Source organism: Chanodichthys erythropterus, chromosome 1 (genome assembly GCF_024489055.1).
Source record: "Chanodichthys erythropterus isolate Z2021 chromosome 1, ASM2448905v1, whole genome shotgun sequence".
NCBI classification, from domain to species: domain Eukaryota; kingdom Metazoa; phylum Chordata; class Actinopteri; order Cypriniformes; family Xenocyprididae; genus Chanodichthys; species Chanodichthys erythropterus.
The window spans coordinates 8,415,713-8,430,544 of NC_090221.1; the positions used below are offsets into that span (position 1 = coordinate 8,415,713).

The 14,832-nt window shown below is 38.3% G+C and overlaps 1 protein-coding gene across 1 annotated transcript in view; it reads right to left on the reverse strand.

Moving 5' to 3' along the window:
• gpc3 (glypican 3) overlaps nucleotides 1-14,832 on the reverse strand; it is a 194,103-nt gene that overhangs the window by 85,867 nt on the left and 93,404 nt on the right. The window contains exon 3 of the mRNA XM_067386460.1: nucleotides 6,805-7,493. Within this exon, the coding sequence (XP_067242561.1) occupies nucleotides 6,805-7,493 (689 nt within the window). The remainder of the gene's footprint in view (nucleotides 1-6,804; nucleotides 7,494-14,832) is intronic.

A 14,832-nucleotide genomic window follows, 5' to 3' on the forward strand; every position in this document is an offset into this window, starting at 1 on the left:
GTGCTAAAGCCAACAGGATGAAAAATGGTCCTCGGCAATCAGGACAGACACTGTTGGACAGTTTAAAATCCATCAAAATATACAGATGTAACCTCTTTTGTCCTACACTGTGAAATTGCTTGTGCTCCTAATCAGAATGAAAGAACATTTATTTAATATAAATAAATAATGAATAAATGGTCTTGAAAGCAAATTATGTACTTTTAGAAGTCAAAAAGTTTACTGCTAAACAATATTAGAGGTGCCTTCCATGCATAAATAAAACTTACATGCTTGACAATAACTGTTACTTAAATGTATGAAAACAAATAAAATGTTCATTTTATGAATAAAAACGTGTCAAAAAAAAACTGTATATTACAGTTAGAGGAAAAAATGTGTTTATACAGTGTGTTCAAAAAAGACATGAAATTGTATCATTAGTTATGTAATATTTGTTTAAGCTGACGCTGTTTGTTTGTTTATTATTTAGTTACTCATAAGATCAGATCAAATTTTATCACCAATTTATGCAACAATCCATGATAAATAATAAATGTATCTGAAGGTTTCACACATTTTTCTTCAACTGTGCATTCTGTCAGCTATGATTGCTAGAAATATTGCAATAGGGATTATTTGATAGTCTTTTTACTTGGGTAGAGGAATGTCCCTGTCGTCCATATCTCAAATCTACACCCATGTACCTTTGGCTTTGCGGTGGCATTTTGAAATATTTAAAATGTCAGTCCTTGAATTCATTCCTCCATAGACAATCTTAGAACAAAGGTTACGTCAAGTGAAGAAAATTGGTCACCGTGATTTTGGCAAGTAAGACAAGTTTCTGGAAACAACATTTCCCTACCCCCAAACCTAACCCTTCCCGTAACTTGTCCCTAAAATCAGGGACAAATGATAGGCGAATAACACAGGTGTAGAAACACATAACCCTGGTTGTAAGCCTACACTTCACATTAATTGTCAATTTGTCCCTCAAATCAGTTTGGTTGATTGGAATGCTGTTCCAGGACCAACAAAGATGTTGTGAAATCACATTCACCAAAATCATTCAGTCGGTTCGAATTAGGCCTGAAGAAGCCACTTGACAGCCAACTGACAGACAAACACATGCTCAAACACCATCTTCGGCCTTATTGGCCATTCTCCCTTTTATCTGGGTCAACAGCTGTTGAACACTGAGAAGGGAGAAAAAAGAGGATGAGTGAAGGAAAGAGCACAAAACCCCTTTTCTTCAGCACTGTTCCCTTGAAAAGAAAAATGCAAGCAAAAAAAACTTTAAACTCACAGATAATCACACACCAGAGTGAAGACTGCCATGAATGTCATGAAATTTCTGATTGATTTTCAACAATAGCTGAGCTCTATAGTTGTGGAACTCAACCAAGGGCTTCACTGTTTTTGAAGCTTTAGCTTTCAAAATTCAGAAACTGTGTGTGGAAAGGTCACACACCTACACATGTACTCTAACCATCAGTGCTGGAGAGTAGATAAAAGCATCAATGCCACAAACCTAACTACATTTTCAGTATTGTGACCGTAGTTCAAGTACTGTAGTATATTTAGTAGTAAGCAGAAGTGGAACAGCATTCTACAATGCTGTTCTTGTTACATAGAATTTTCTACAATAATCAACATGCTCTCTATCATGTTTCATACAAAGTCATGAATCAGTTTGATTGATTCAAAAAACGATTCACTCAAACTAATCTGTTCAAAATAATATACATTTACTGTAATGAAGTGGGACTGAGGCAGAGATCCATCTGCAAGCTTTTATTCAAAGTGAGCATAGTCGTACAGGCTGGGTCGATCAGGGGCAAACAGGAACAGCAAGGAACAGGCAGAGTCGTAGTCAGAGTACAGGCAGTAGATCGAGGCAGGCGGATATCATTCACAGGTCGGTATACAAGGCAAGAGTCAGGACAGGCAGCAACGGGTAAATAAACAGGAACAGGCAAGATCAAACACGGGCAGACAGGAAACACAGAACCGCTCAGAAATGACACACTGGGAAATCAAGACTTCGCGGTGAGGTGGTGTGAGTGAAAGTCCTTTATAGTCCTGATAATGAGCTGCAGCTGGGTGTGGTGATTAGTGTGGAAAGATTGTGAAGTGAGTGCAGGTGATGAGCAATGGAGGATCATGGGAAATGTAGTCCGGGATGTGACAGGAACATGACAGGAACAGATGGTGATCGTGACATTTACAATATTTACATATTTTTTGTAGAAAAATAATATATTTTGTAGCAAAATATAACACAAAAGATGATATTCTGAAGAATGTTGGTAATCAAACAGTTGGAATACTATAGAAGTCAATGAGGTCCATAGTCTGGCTACCAACATTCTTTAAAACATCTTCTTTTGTGTTCAACAGAAGAAAGAAACACATCAGCTTGAGGGTAAATGATGACAGAATTTTCATTTTTGGGTGAACTATCCCTTTAAGTGCTCTTAATAAATAATAAATCTACACTCAAAAAAATGAATTGTTGGATTAAGTGTCAAGTGGTTCCAAACAAAAATATTGAGTAATTTGTACAAAAAACTAGTTGAATGAACAAAAGAAATTCAAGTAAAGCTGACAAAGTTTCTTTGAGTAAATACAAATCATTTGAATGTCACTGTTACATAATATTTATATGTGCAGTTTACTTAATATTATTTTGATTACGTAAAGTGAACACACTTTTTTTTTTTTTGAAAAATCATTTAAATAAAAAGGATACAACATATCAGAATGCAGCCCCTCACCCCAAAATGCACTCAAAAAATAACTCATTGAAAAAACTAAATTGAATTAAGAGCAGGAATTTCATCCTATAAACATGCGTATATGAGGCTCACAGCCTAAACACAGGCGAAACTCTTCTGCATGATGGTAACCTCAAAATTCAAAAACATTACAGAAACTACTCAAAGGGCCCTATAATACACCCGGCGCAATGCGACGCAAGGCGCAGCGCAAGTGTGTTTGCCGTTTGCGCCGTAAATGCATTTGCGCCAGTTAGTGCGCCCATGGGTGTGCTGGTCTAAAAAAGAGGTGTGTTCAGGCGCATAGACCAACTCAAACCTGGTCTAAAGTTAATGGCGCAATATATTTTTATAATATATTTATAATATATTTAGCGCGTTGGTAGAAACTGCGCCTCTGGGCACGTCCACAGTGCGTGTTGACTTTGCTGATTACACACAGGGATGCGCATCACACAAACATGCCAAATATTAAAAACAAAAGGATTACAGTGTAAAAGAATATTATTGTGTTGGCTACATAAATATAAAAATGTAATGATGAATAGTAATTGCGTGTATTAGAATTAGGCTACCTATTTTCAGTTCAGCCTATTACTACTTATAATGATCGGTTTCTTCGCTCAGCTTTTCCGCCAACAAATTCCGCCATGTAAATAGCAATCCGCCATGGCGCGAGCACATCTCGCTCTTAAAGGAAATGGGAGATGACACTCTGATTGGTTTATTGAACGTTACGGCCATTACTCATTAAGAGAATAGGGACAACCCATTTCAAAAATGCGCCCCGGCGCACGGACCGTTTTTCCGTCGTTAAAATAGCAAAAGTGGATTTGGACACGCCCTGAGTGCACCTGCGCCGTGCGCTTTACACTTTGCGTTTAGATCATTAAAATAGGGCCCTAAATGTCCAACATAACTGAACATTAAACACTAACATAAACTAACAACATATTTCCCTTTACTGAAAAACACATAAAATAACACTTTAATCCCTAAATTTACTCTCCTAATGCAGTCCCTTGCAAAGCATGCTGGGAACTACGGATCCACTGCACAGTTAGTTATGTCAACAATAATGTGTGTGTTTCACACAGCAATGTTAAGTAGACTGAACAAACACTTACTAAGTAAAGCTGACAATACTCAATTTTAGTAGAAACAACGCAGTTAAATTACGTTCATGTAGTTACATGAGTTTTTTAAGTAATGTGAACAAGGGTGGTTTGAGTGAAACTAACAACAGTGAAAGTTCTTTTTTTTGAGTGTAACCACCTCAAGTGATGTTTTTTCTAGGGAATTGTTTGGAAATTTTATTTGCACCCAGTTTCTGTTTCTGTGATGAATATAAACACATGGATGGAAACCCAGCTAGTGCTAACCTCAAACTTGAGACGCGCTCTCTCTCTCCGTCACTTGCACTGTCCTGTTATTAAGCAATAAAGTACAGACCCAGTTTCACGAGCGTCAGTGTCAATGGCACTTTACGCTGAAGGACGCATTACCATATATATGGAGGTCTGGGTGAACATACAAACACCTGTACTGAGTAAACACAGACTTTAATATCGCATCTCTCCCAGATATCTAGAGAATGGACTGACTGAACATTTCTAGAGCACGTATATTTAGCAACAGAGACATTAGATATGGAAATATTATCAGTCAGTGTGATGGCATATATTAACAGCCTATAGCAATGTGTGGTGAGGTTATTTTTATGTGTTCACACCGTAGCGCTTTAATGTGAGGTTACATGGCCAAAAAGTATAAGATGTAATAGTTCCTCTAGGACCCCGCTGTTAAAACTTCACAGAAGCCCCATCAAGCAGCTCGATTACCCCTTCAGGAAAAAATAACATGTTCATATTCCTCTTATCAAAGGCCTCTCTGATCTCCACAAATACTGCGTGATCCAACCACAACCACAGTCATAAACACACTTACGCACACCCACACTGTACCGGCGAATCGAAGGTGGAGTATTTTACACATTGCGGAGGAGGGGATAAGTGGAGATTGAGCTTTGATGAATAATGTGAGTGCATTTTGCTGCAGTAAGCGAGTGTGTGAGTGTCTTACGCCAACGGGAAGCTGGGTATTAAAGTGGAAAGTTTAGTAAGTCGTCCCCATCATGCAAAAGCAGAACAAGCTCCACCATTGCTCACATTCAATATTTCATGAGCACTTGCCCTCCTGATCTCGCTAACATACGCTAGCAACTGGAGTGTGTTATTGCTGTTTAAACTTCTCCTGCCCCCGTAAAAAAGGGCCATCAGTGAGAAAGGTTCGTCGGTTCCTGGAGAGTGAGGGAATAAGCATTCAGGTAAAAACGTTTTAGAGTGTTCTTACGAAAGGACCCGCCAGAGAAACGCATTTGAAATGCTTAACGAGGGGAAACGAGGGGAGAATTGTGCACTCTTCCACAAATAAACACCTATCCTGTGACAAACTTACTCTGGTTTCTGAAATGTTTCTACTCAAAGGTATGTGGTGATGGAAAGAAATGTGAGATGGAAGGTAAAATTATATCTCCATGTTTTTGCATTTCCTCACAAAACTTTTGCATTCTGTCACAAAAGTATTGCGTTCCGCAAGAAGCTGCATTCTCTTGCATAGTTTTTCTCTCTACCTCATATGATTCCCATCACCAGTTTTGCATTCACCTGCAAAGTTTTGCAAGTGAACACATGAGCACTGAAATATAATTTTCCCTCTCACCATGTCCCTTTAGGGGCTATGTAGTTCTTTGAAAGCAGTTTTGAATGGTTTTGAAAAATGCATGTGTATGCTAAGATGATTTTTTGGAGAACCACACATTTAAAAAAAAAAACTTTATTAATAACTTAAAGGGTTAGTTGACCCAAAAATGGCTTCAGAGTGCGTTTATTAACCCCCAGGAGCCGTGTGAAGTACTTTCACAATGGATGGATGGGGTTTTTAGCTTCAAAATCGGGCCCCCCCATTGACTGCAATTATAAAGCTTGGAAGAGCCAGGGTATTTTTAAATATATCTCTGATTGTGTTCGTCTAAAAGAAGGTCATATACACCTTGAATGGCTTGCGGCTGAGTAAATCATGTGGTAGTTTTAATTTTTGGGTGAACTATCCCTTTAATGGCATGGTTTCACAGATAGGGCTTAGATTAAGCAAGGGTTAGGCCTTAGTTCAATTAAGAATAATTATTATTAAGATAATTTAAGTAAAATAAATAGTTAATTGTTACATATAGACATTATGGCCCGGTTTCACAGACAGGGCTTAGGCTAAGCCAAGATTAGGCCTTAGTTCAATTAGGACATTAAATAGCTTTTATAAACATACCTTAGAAAAAACATTACTGGTGTGCATCTTGAGACAAAACAATGGCACTGACATATTTTAAGATATGTCAGTAAAACTTACTTTCAGTTAAAACAGCTCAAACATGCATTTTAGTCTAGGATCAGCTTAAGCCTTGTCTGTGAAAATGGGGGTAAGTGCTTTGTTATCTTATAAATATAACCAAGTTTATTTGTTTAGTATTGTTGTTTAATACTTAGTAAAGGCAAATTGTAGGATTGCACTTACCCCGCCATTAAAAAAGACTGAAACGTCATTAAAAAGTCTGTGTAAACACACTGTTTGCAATAATTGTTTTACATTTATTTAATGAATCATTAATGTAACAATTAAGGAATGGGAATTGTTATAAAGAACTGGATTTGTGCCATGTTAGATAGACAGATGAACACCGTAGCTTGACTATGCAAAAACGCGCTGTAGCTCAACTATAACTCTGCATGTAAATGTACTTACTGAAACAAATGCTTTTTTTATTTATTGTGATAGCCCTAAGCTACCAATCAGCCAATCAGAAATGTAGCCAATCAAAAATCCCTCCAAGTCATTTCACTCATTCAGGTCTGCTGACATTGGGTTTGCTGACATGTCTTTGGAGGTTGAGAATTTGGAGACAGAGAGTTAGCAAAATGGCTGAAGTTAGCAAAATGGCTGGAATCGCCTACAGTGCTCAAATTCATGGTTTCTGAGGCCATTTGTCACTCACCTGTGCGCTGACTTTGCTTTTAGTTGCCACAGCTTGTTTGAGAGCCTGTCTGATAATGACATGTAGTCTGAGCACCACGGCCTCGATGTCTTGCTCTCCCTTCATGGCAGTGGCGAGTGTCCCCAGTTCCTCCACATATGCCTTCCAGTGAGGCTGCACCTCCGCCGCTCCCCCTAGACACGCTCCCATGGTGCTGACGCACAGCGGGCGGCACGGCCGGGCCTCCAGCAGGCCTTGACAGTGAGGGCAGTACCAGAGCTTCAGCAGCGAGCGCCCGCAGTCCCTGCCCGCCCGCAGGTGCTGGGTGGTGTTGACCACTTCGATGCCCAGGTTCAGCGCTTGCAGGAACACCCGAGTGGCCAGGAGCGAGCGAGACAGCCGGGTCATCATCATCTTGGGAAACGACCCAAATGCAGAGGCTCCCCGCCAGGCACCACGGAGACAATCTTCCGAGATGCCCGTCACCGCCCCGTTGCCAAGAAGACGCCGGTAGGTGAGAGGAAAAAGGCGGGAGAAGAAGGTGGAGACCATGTCATTTACATTAGCATCTGAGCCCAGGATGTAGAGAGACATGTCCAGGAATAACTGTGTTACGGCTCCGCTGGCTCCAGCCCCCAAACCGGGAAACTCCTCCCGTATTAGCGTCAGAGTGGAATTACGACCCAGACGGAGCACCATGTCAAAAGCCTCTGAAAAAAAGACAGAAAGAAAGAGATGAATAGAAGGGTGATGACAGAATACACCAACTCTCAGAAAATATGGTACAAAAGCTGTCACTTAGGCAGTAACTTTAGCGGACTTAAGGTGTAAATAAGAGGTAAATAAGGTATAAAGGTGCACCTTTGAAGGGGGGATTCACCACTGTCAAGCCTTGGTACATTTTTTTCTCAAGAGTAAACTAAACTATTTGAGAGATGCACCATTCAATTTAGTTGAAACATAATCCTAAGTACACATTTTACAGAAGCCTCAAACCAGGAATAAGGATTGGGCCAAAATGGCAGACAATTGGATTACATCAATGAGCTTGTGTTCTGTGTGACAGACTTAAGTCCTTTAGACACATACAATGATTTTGTCATTTACGCTCATTTACATTTTAAGAGAGTATGAATAAATGAGAGTATGAATAAATGACATGTTAGGCCGTTTTGTCTTATTTGGAGCGCTTGTTTTGGAACCTTCTGGACACCCCTGATCTAACACATCAAATCTATTCATTGACACTCTTAAAATTTTACCGATGCAGAGAGGTCAATGAAAATGAAATGAAAAGACGCAATAATCCACAGAATCTCTCCCTCACAGACACAGACACAATCGTAATCCCTGAAAGACTGTAAGTGAGAAAAAAAGAAGAAAGAATTAAAGCTTCCTCTCCAGATGAAATCCACAATGTCCTTTTAAAACAACAAGGGTGCTTTTCAAGAGCCTTATAGCTTTAAAAGGCGTTCATTCATCCGTGCAGGATGCTGTGAGAGAGATGCTGAGATTTTCAGAAAACAGAGCACAAAGAGAAGAGACATAATCAGTATCATCTGAAAGCTCTCAGTGAAGCCTTATCAGCACGCCGGCAAAGAGGGATTGCTACCGAACCCACCCAGGCAACTGGGGAGACCAGAGACGAGAGGCTGAGGGGATTTAGGAGCATGTGAAGAGGAAAAATATAGGCTATAGGGAGAGAGAAAGAATGACAGAGAACAGAAATATGAGTGAAAGAGAGGAAAAAAGGCCTTGAGTTCTTCATCCAGATAAGGTGAAGGTGATTGAGAGGTGGGGAGTCTGTAATTAGCCCTTTTAGTTTGCAGAGCCGTGATATAAGCATACTGCCGAGCAGACTGTTCACAGCCATATATGTGAAGAGCTCCATCCATCTCTCCCTGGGAGTCCGGCTCTCAGGGGCACAGGATATTACATCAGCACAACATGCTGGAGGAGTTTATGGATTGCACTGATTGAGATGAGATAGAAATCACTTAGCACTTTATCACCGAGCAGTTAAAAGTCTCAAGGTGCTTTTAGACAGTCTCACTGGCTATGCTCGGAATTACATACTACGGTAATACTCATACTATATCTGTAGTATACAGTACGCATAGTGTGCACAGCATGAAAATGTTTTGTTCGCATTAGTGTTGTCAAAAGTACCGACTTTGATACCAAGTCGTGAAATTTTAAAAATGTGACGCTTTGAGCGCTGCTGAGCAAATTCGTAAACACCTCTGATTGGCCATTGTGTTCACGCGCTCTATATATATGTCTGTGATTGGCTACAATGATTTGTACAAATGTTCGTTTTTCCTCTGATTCCTTGGCTCAATACGATTTGATTGCACCCTATGACGTCATTTTCCGTCATCAAACTTTTTCTATATGGTTGCATCTTCCTAGATGGTTGCATCTTCAGACTATGCTGGCAAAAAGTTATCAAAAGCTTTTTGACAAAATCAACCATTCTCGAATAATGCACAAACAAATTTGAAGAAGAGCATGCCAAATGAGGCTATATATATGCAACGCTTTAGCGTATTCAGAACTTGGTACACAAGCATGTCCTAAGGCTTCATGCTGCGTTTCGGCACAGTGCCACCTACTGGTCAGGAGATAGCAAAAATGGCTATTTGGTTTGGCCAAAAATTATAAAACTGGTCTTGTTAGATTCATGATACCTAACATGCTAGGTTTCACCTTATGGTTTGCGCAATTTTGTGATTTAGCATTAAAACAACGTTCGCGAATATCTTCAATACTGTTAGTCCGATCAAGACGAAACCACCGTAGGAAATTCGGAAACATATGTCGTTGGCTATACTTTAATGCCCAAATGCCAAGATTTTGATAGTAAGTGGCAAAAAAATGCTATCAATTTTAAGGTAATTATCAATCATTTTTTATGTACTGTACTTTACTTTTTTTTACCTAAATAAAATGAGGAGTTTGACACAAATTTGACACTTATTTATGAGCAAACTCTGAGGACACATAAAAAAAAATGGTGGGATTGCGCCTGTTGGTGGGGCTATAACTGAACAAAATATTAAATTGCAACTACATTAAAGTATAAGAAATAAAATGCTATATTTTATTGATGATTTTATGGCTTTAATAAAATGGCTGCTTGCAGCTATATTGTAAACTAGTATTCTACCCACAATTTTTTTGTCAATTTTTCCAATATGCATTGTAAAAGTAGAGTCAATAACTACTGAATTAGAGTACTGCATATTAAGCACAATATACAGTCTATTTGTAAATATATTTATCAATATACTATAATATATGCTGCCTATTTTTTTAAATACGTAAAACATATAGAGTATCTAACGATAAACATTTCAAACAACAGTATGCTACATAGTCGTCATATGACCTCATTAGAGAGTAGAATCCAGTTATATTAATCTCAGTAGTATACGTTTATTTTGTATGATTAATCCCATTTTGTTTAAAGAATGTAACCTTTTGGCAGTCTGATCAAATGATGAGTCAAGACAGAGGTTAAATATCTCAGTTAATATTGCCTCGGGTTCATCTGTCACACTGAAAATGGAAGGTCAGGTGGAGCGCATTGCATTGTGGGATACAGCATCTCACGCTGTGCACTCTGCTTGCTCATTTTGGCAAATGCACCAAGTCACCTGGGTATTCAATAGCCTACAGGCATACATTTACATACTGTGCACACACGGTATACATACTGCAACCAGGAGTAGTATGGCATTTTGAACATTCCCACAACAACAAAGCGGCTTAGAGATCAGCCGGCATACACATACACAGTCAATGAATGATGTCCGGGTGTGTTTTGCTGAGATTTATCATACCAGGGTGAGTAATGTGGTGTTTAGGGAGACAGTGTCTAGTGCTCAATGCTGATGTTAGCAGTAATGCAGCGTCTCGGCTGTGTGTGCTGAGCTGGGGACAGAAGCGAGCTTTTCTGTGGCTCACTGTGAGTTTACCCGCCGAGCAGACACCAAACACACTTCTCTCTGTGATCAACGAGCTCTCAGATGCACTGAATGCCAAACAGGACGCTCGGGGAGACACACTCACATGTTAAAAAATAACAACAGACACACATACAGAATGTCACACGCACGTCAATTCTTATGCAAACACGTTCATCACAGCACACCAACTCATGCTGTTTGCCAAAGCACCAGCATAAATATCTCATGCCTAAACATTCATCATGACAGACAACAGTATTTATATTTCTGAATTAACAGCGACACACAGAAGATGGAATATAAAGAGAAATCATAATGACATTTGAGATTAAACCATATATCAGAGATAAAGTTAAAGGGTTAGTTCACCCAAAAATGAAAAAAATTTAATTTATTACTCACCCTCATGCCGTTCCACACCCGTAAGACCTTCGTTAATCTGCAGAACGCAAATTAAGATATTTTTGTTGAAATCCGATGACTCAGTGAGGCCTCCATAGCCAGCAATGACATTTCCTCTCTCATGATCCATAAAGGTACTAAAAACATATTTAAATCAGTTCATGTGAGTACAGTGGTTCAATATTAATATTATAAAGTGGCAAAAATATTTTTGGAGCGCCAAAAAAACAAAATAACAACTTATTTAGTGATGGCCGATTTCAAAACACTGCTTCAGAAAGCTTCAGAGCAGTATAAATCAGTGTATCGAATCATGATTCGGATCGCGTGTCAAACCACCAAACTGCTGAAATCACGTGACTCTGGCGCTCCGAACCGCTGGTTCGACACAAAAGATTCATAACGCTCCGAATCTTCATGAAGCAGTGTTTTGAAATCGGCCATCTCTATATTAGTCTTTATTTTATTTTTTTTGGCGCACCAAAAATATTCTCATCACTTTATAATATTAATATTGAACCACTGTACTCACATGAACTGATTTAAATATGTTTTTAGTACCTTTATGGATCATGAGAGAGGAAATGTCATTGCTCCCTAAGCAGGCCTCACGGAGCTATTGGATTTCAACAAAAATATCTTAATTTGAGTTCCGAAGATTAATGAAGGTCTTACGGGTGTGGAACGGCATGAGGGTGAGTAATAAATGATATAATTTTCAATTTTGGGTGAACTAACCCTTTAAGATAGAGATCCAGGCTAAGGTCCTGGGTTAGGCTTTGGTCTCGATCTGAACCTCAAAAGGGTCTAGTTTTGTATTGACTGTTGTATTGAATGTTTTTTCAAGAACCAGGATGTTCATTTTACTTAACAGTGTTCACAAGCCACTGCAAACTAGGACTGCATGAATGTGGCAAGTAAAAAAAAAATAAAAAATTTACATTAAAATACCGTTTTTGTGTAGGACAACTGCATGCTATATTCTTTATGTAGGCAACACATCTAAAACGAACTTAATTGCTGTTTATACATCAGTAAATCAAGACTCTTAGAAGCATGATAACCGAAAAAAAATGTTGTTCAAATTTTGAATAAATTATACTCAGAAAGCAAGCATCGTGACAATATTAGAACATCCTCATTTATTACTGAATCTGTCACTCACTGCAAGTTTCACTGTCTTGAGCGTGTGTGTTCCACCACTGACAAAAATTAAACTTTGGGAGCTTTCCATTCAGAAGAGATTATTCCCTTTTTATTTACTGTTATACAATATTCATTTGTGGTTTAGCCTACTTACTCATTAGGATTGGTTGTTGTAACTAAATTACATTAAACTGCATTAAAATGAAATGAAATGCTTAACACTGTCGTTTAGCATGATGTTATGGACTGCGTTCTTGTCTGTGACCACAGGCTAAGACCCAAATCCAGATCAGATTAGAGAGTCAGACCAAGACCAAGGCAACATTTAGTGTACTAAAAAGGCCTAAAACCAAGACCACAAGACTAAGACTCCATCTCTAACTTATCTATATGACTGCCAAATACCATAACGCAACCCATCAAATCCATACAGTCACACAATTTCACTTTTAATTATGCATACACAAAGACTACATCCAGCAGCTTTGTGTTACTAATATCTTGAGGTGTCTGCTCCCAAGCCACCAAGAACAAAAGATGGAGAACGAGAGAGAGAGAGCTCTGCTTCTTTCTTCTCTCCTTCATCAATCTCTCTCAAAGCCTCGTGTAAGGCAGACAAAAGCCGCTGTATCACTTACAAAGCCATAGTGAGCTTTAACAGTGGGAGAGAGCATCTCGCTCTCTTAATGCAATGCTGTATTTGAGCAGAGGGGTCATACAGATCACTGTTGAATTCAGTCTGCTCTTGTTTCCTGTGTCTGATCTGGGCTATGGGTCCACGGGCAGGTCTAGTATCAGGTGTCCACTAATGGGTGAGCACAAATATCTTACAAAAAAAAACAGCAATGGTGAATATGGTGGTTGAGTTTACTAGACTGGTCCAGTAGTAGTCTGACAGAAAATCACCACTGGATGAGGATGCCGTTTGACAAGGAGTTTCTTATCAAAATTGTAAGCTCAAAAAGAGATGTTCACTGATGGGTAAGTGTGGTGGACTCATTTTTAAATCCAAATTCAAGTGGTTCAACCATTTGATCTGATGCTTGAATCAGCTTGAACTAATAAAATATGGTTTGTATCTTAAAAGGATATTCACCCAAAAATGATAATTCTGTCATAATTTACTCACCTTCAATGTGTTCTAAACCTGTATAAATTTCTTTGTTCGGCTGTACACAATGGAAGATATTTGGAAGAATGTTTGTATTCAAGCAAATCTCGCCCCCCATTGACTACCATAGTAGGGAAAAAATATTATGGTAATTAATGGGGGGCAAGATCTGCTTAGTTACAAACATCCTTCCAAATATCTTCCTTTGTGTACAGCAGAAATCAAATGATCACAATCACATAGATTCATTTTACAATCCTACTGCTAGCATTTTATTTGCATGTAGACTCAAAAATCCTTTTCATTCGGATGAGGAAGCTGGTATATTTGTATATTCTGTCATGTTGCTGACATTGCAGTATACACATACTGCAGTATTAATGATTAATCGATTAATTGATTGTTAATTTACACAATAGATCATAGGAATGATCGTAAATTGACATCCCTACAAGTACCACATTTATTGTCAAATTGAAATTTACAACCTTGGAAAAAAAAAGCGTGGTTAAAAAAAAAGTTCTTCATAAGTGGCCTGTTCATATCCAATATCGTATATGGATAGTGCACAAGGTCATACACACAAAACACCATCAGGGTAACACATAAAAAGAATGCAAAAACATTAAGTAAACAACAGAAAAGTATTTAAAGAAACAGTTCATCAATTAGTAGTTCATCACCATCATGTTGTTTCAAATCTGTAATTATTTTCTTTTTTAAGAAGAAGAATTGACGAACTAAAACAACACTGGACCCTCTGAACTTCATTGCATAGAAAGAAAAAACAACTATTCCTTTAAATAAAATATAATCATGTTAGATGCATCACGCAGGGACTTTTCAGAAATGACCCTTAACTGATTAGTACCATAAATTATAAAGTAGCCTACCTCATATTTTTATATTTATAAAAGAAACTAATCTTTTTAACAACAATTTACTTGAGTACTATATAAAATTAAATTATAAGGTAATTCAGACTATTTGTTTCCAAAAGTGTTTTTAATCCTGTTTTAACTGAAATTATTGAATTTAATAAAAACTTATAGCCAATATCTGCAATATTTACCAAAAGAGGAAATCCAGTTGCTTGTGTCCTGCTTTTTATAGAGACAGAGAGATATCACTGAACATACATGACATTGACAAAGGATGAAGTTGCGTTTTAATTGTACATATGCATCACGTCTGTTCTCTGTTCTAAAGAGAAAAATGATATATCCTTTCAGCTCACAAACTAAGTACCTCTTCAATCATGGTTAAGAGTTTAGATAAGAGTTACTCTGCACTAGGATGTTTCACAGGTATCTGATTTCCAACCACTCAGGTGATTTATCATTAATGCCAATGGATGTGTAACCAAGGAGCTCTGATGGTGCTATATTTATGATCCAACAGATAGATGAACGCAAGCCA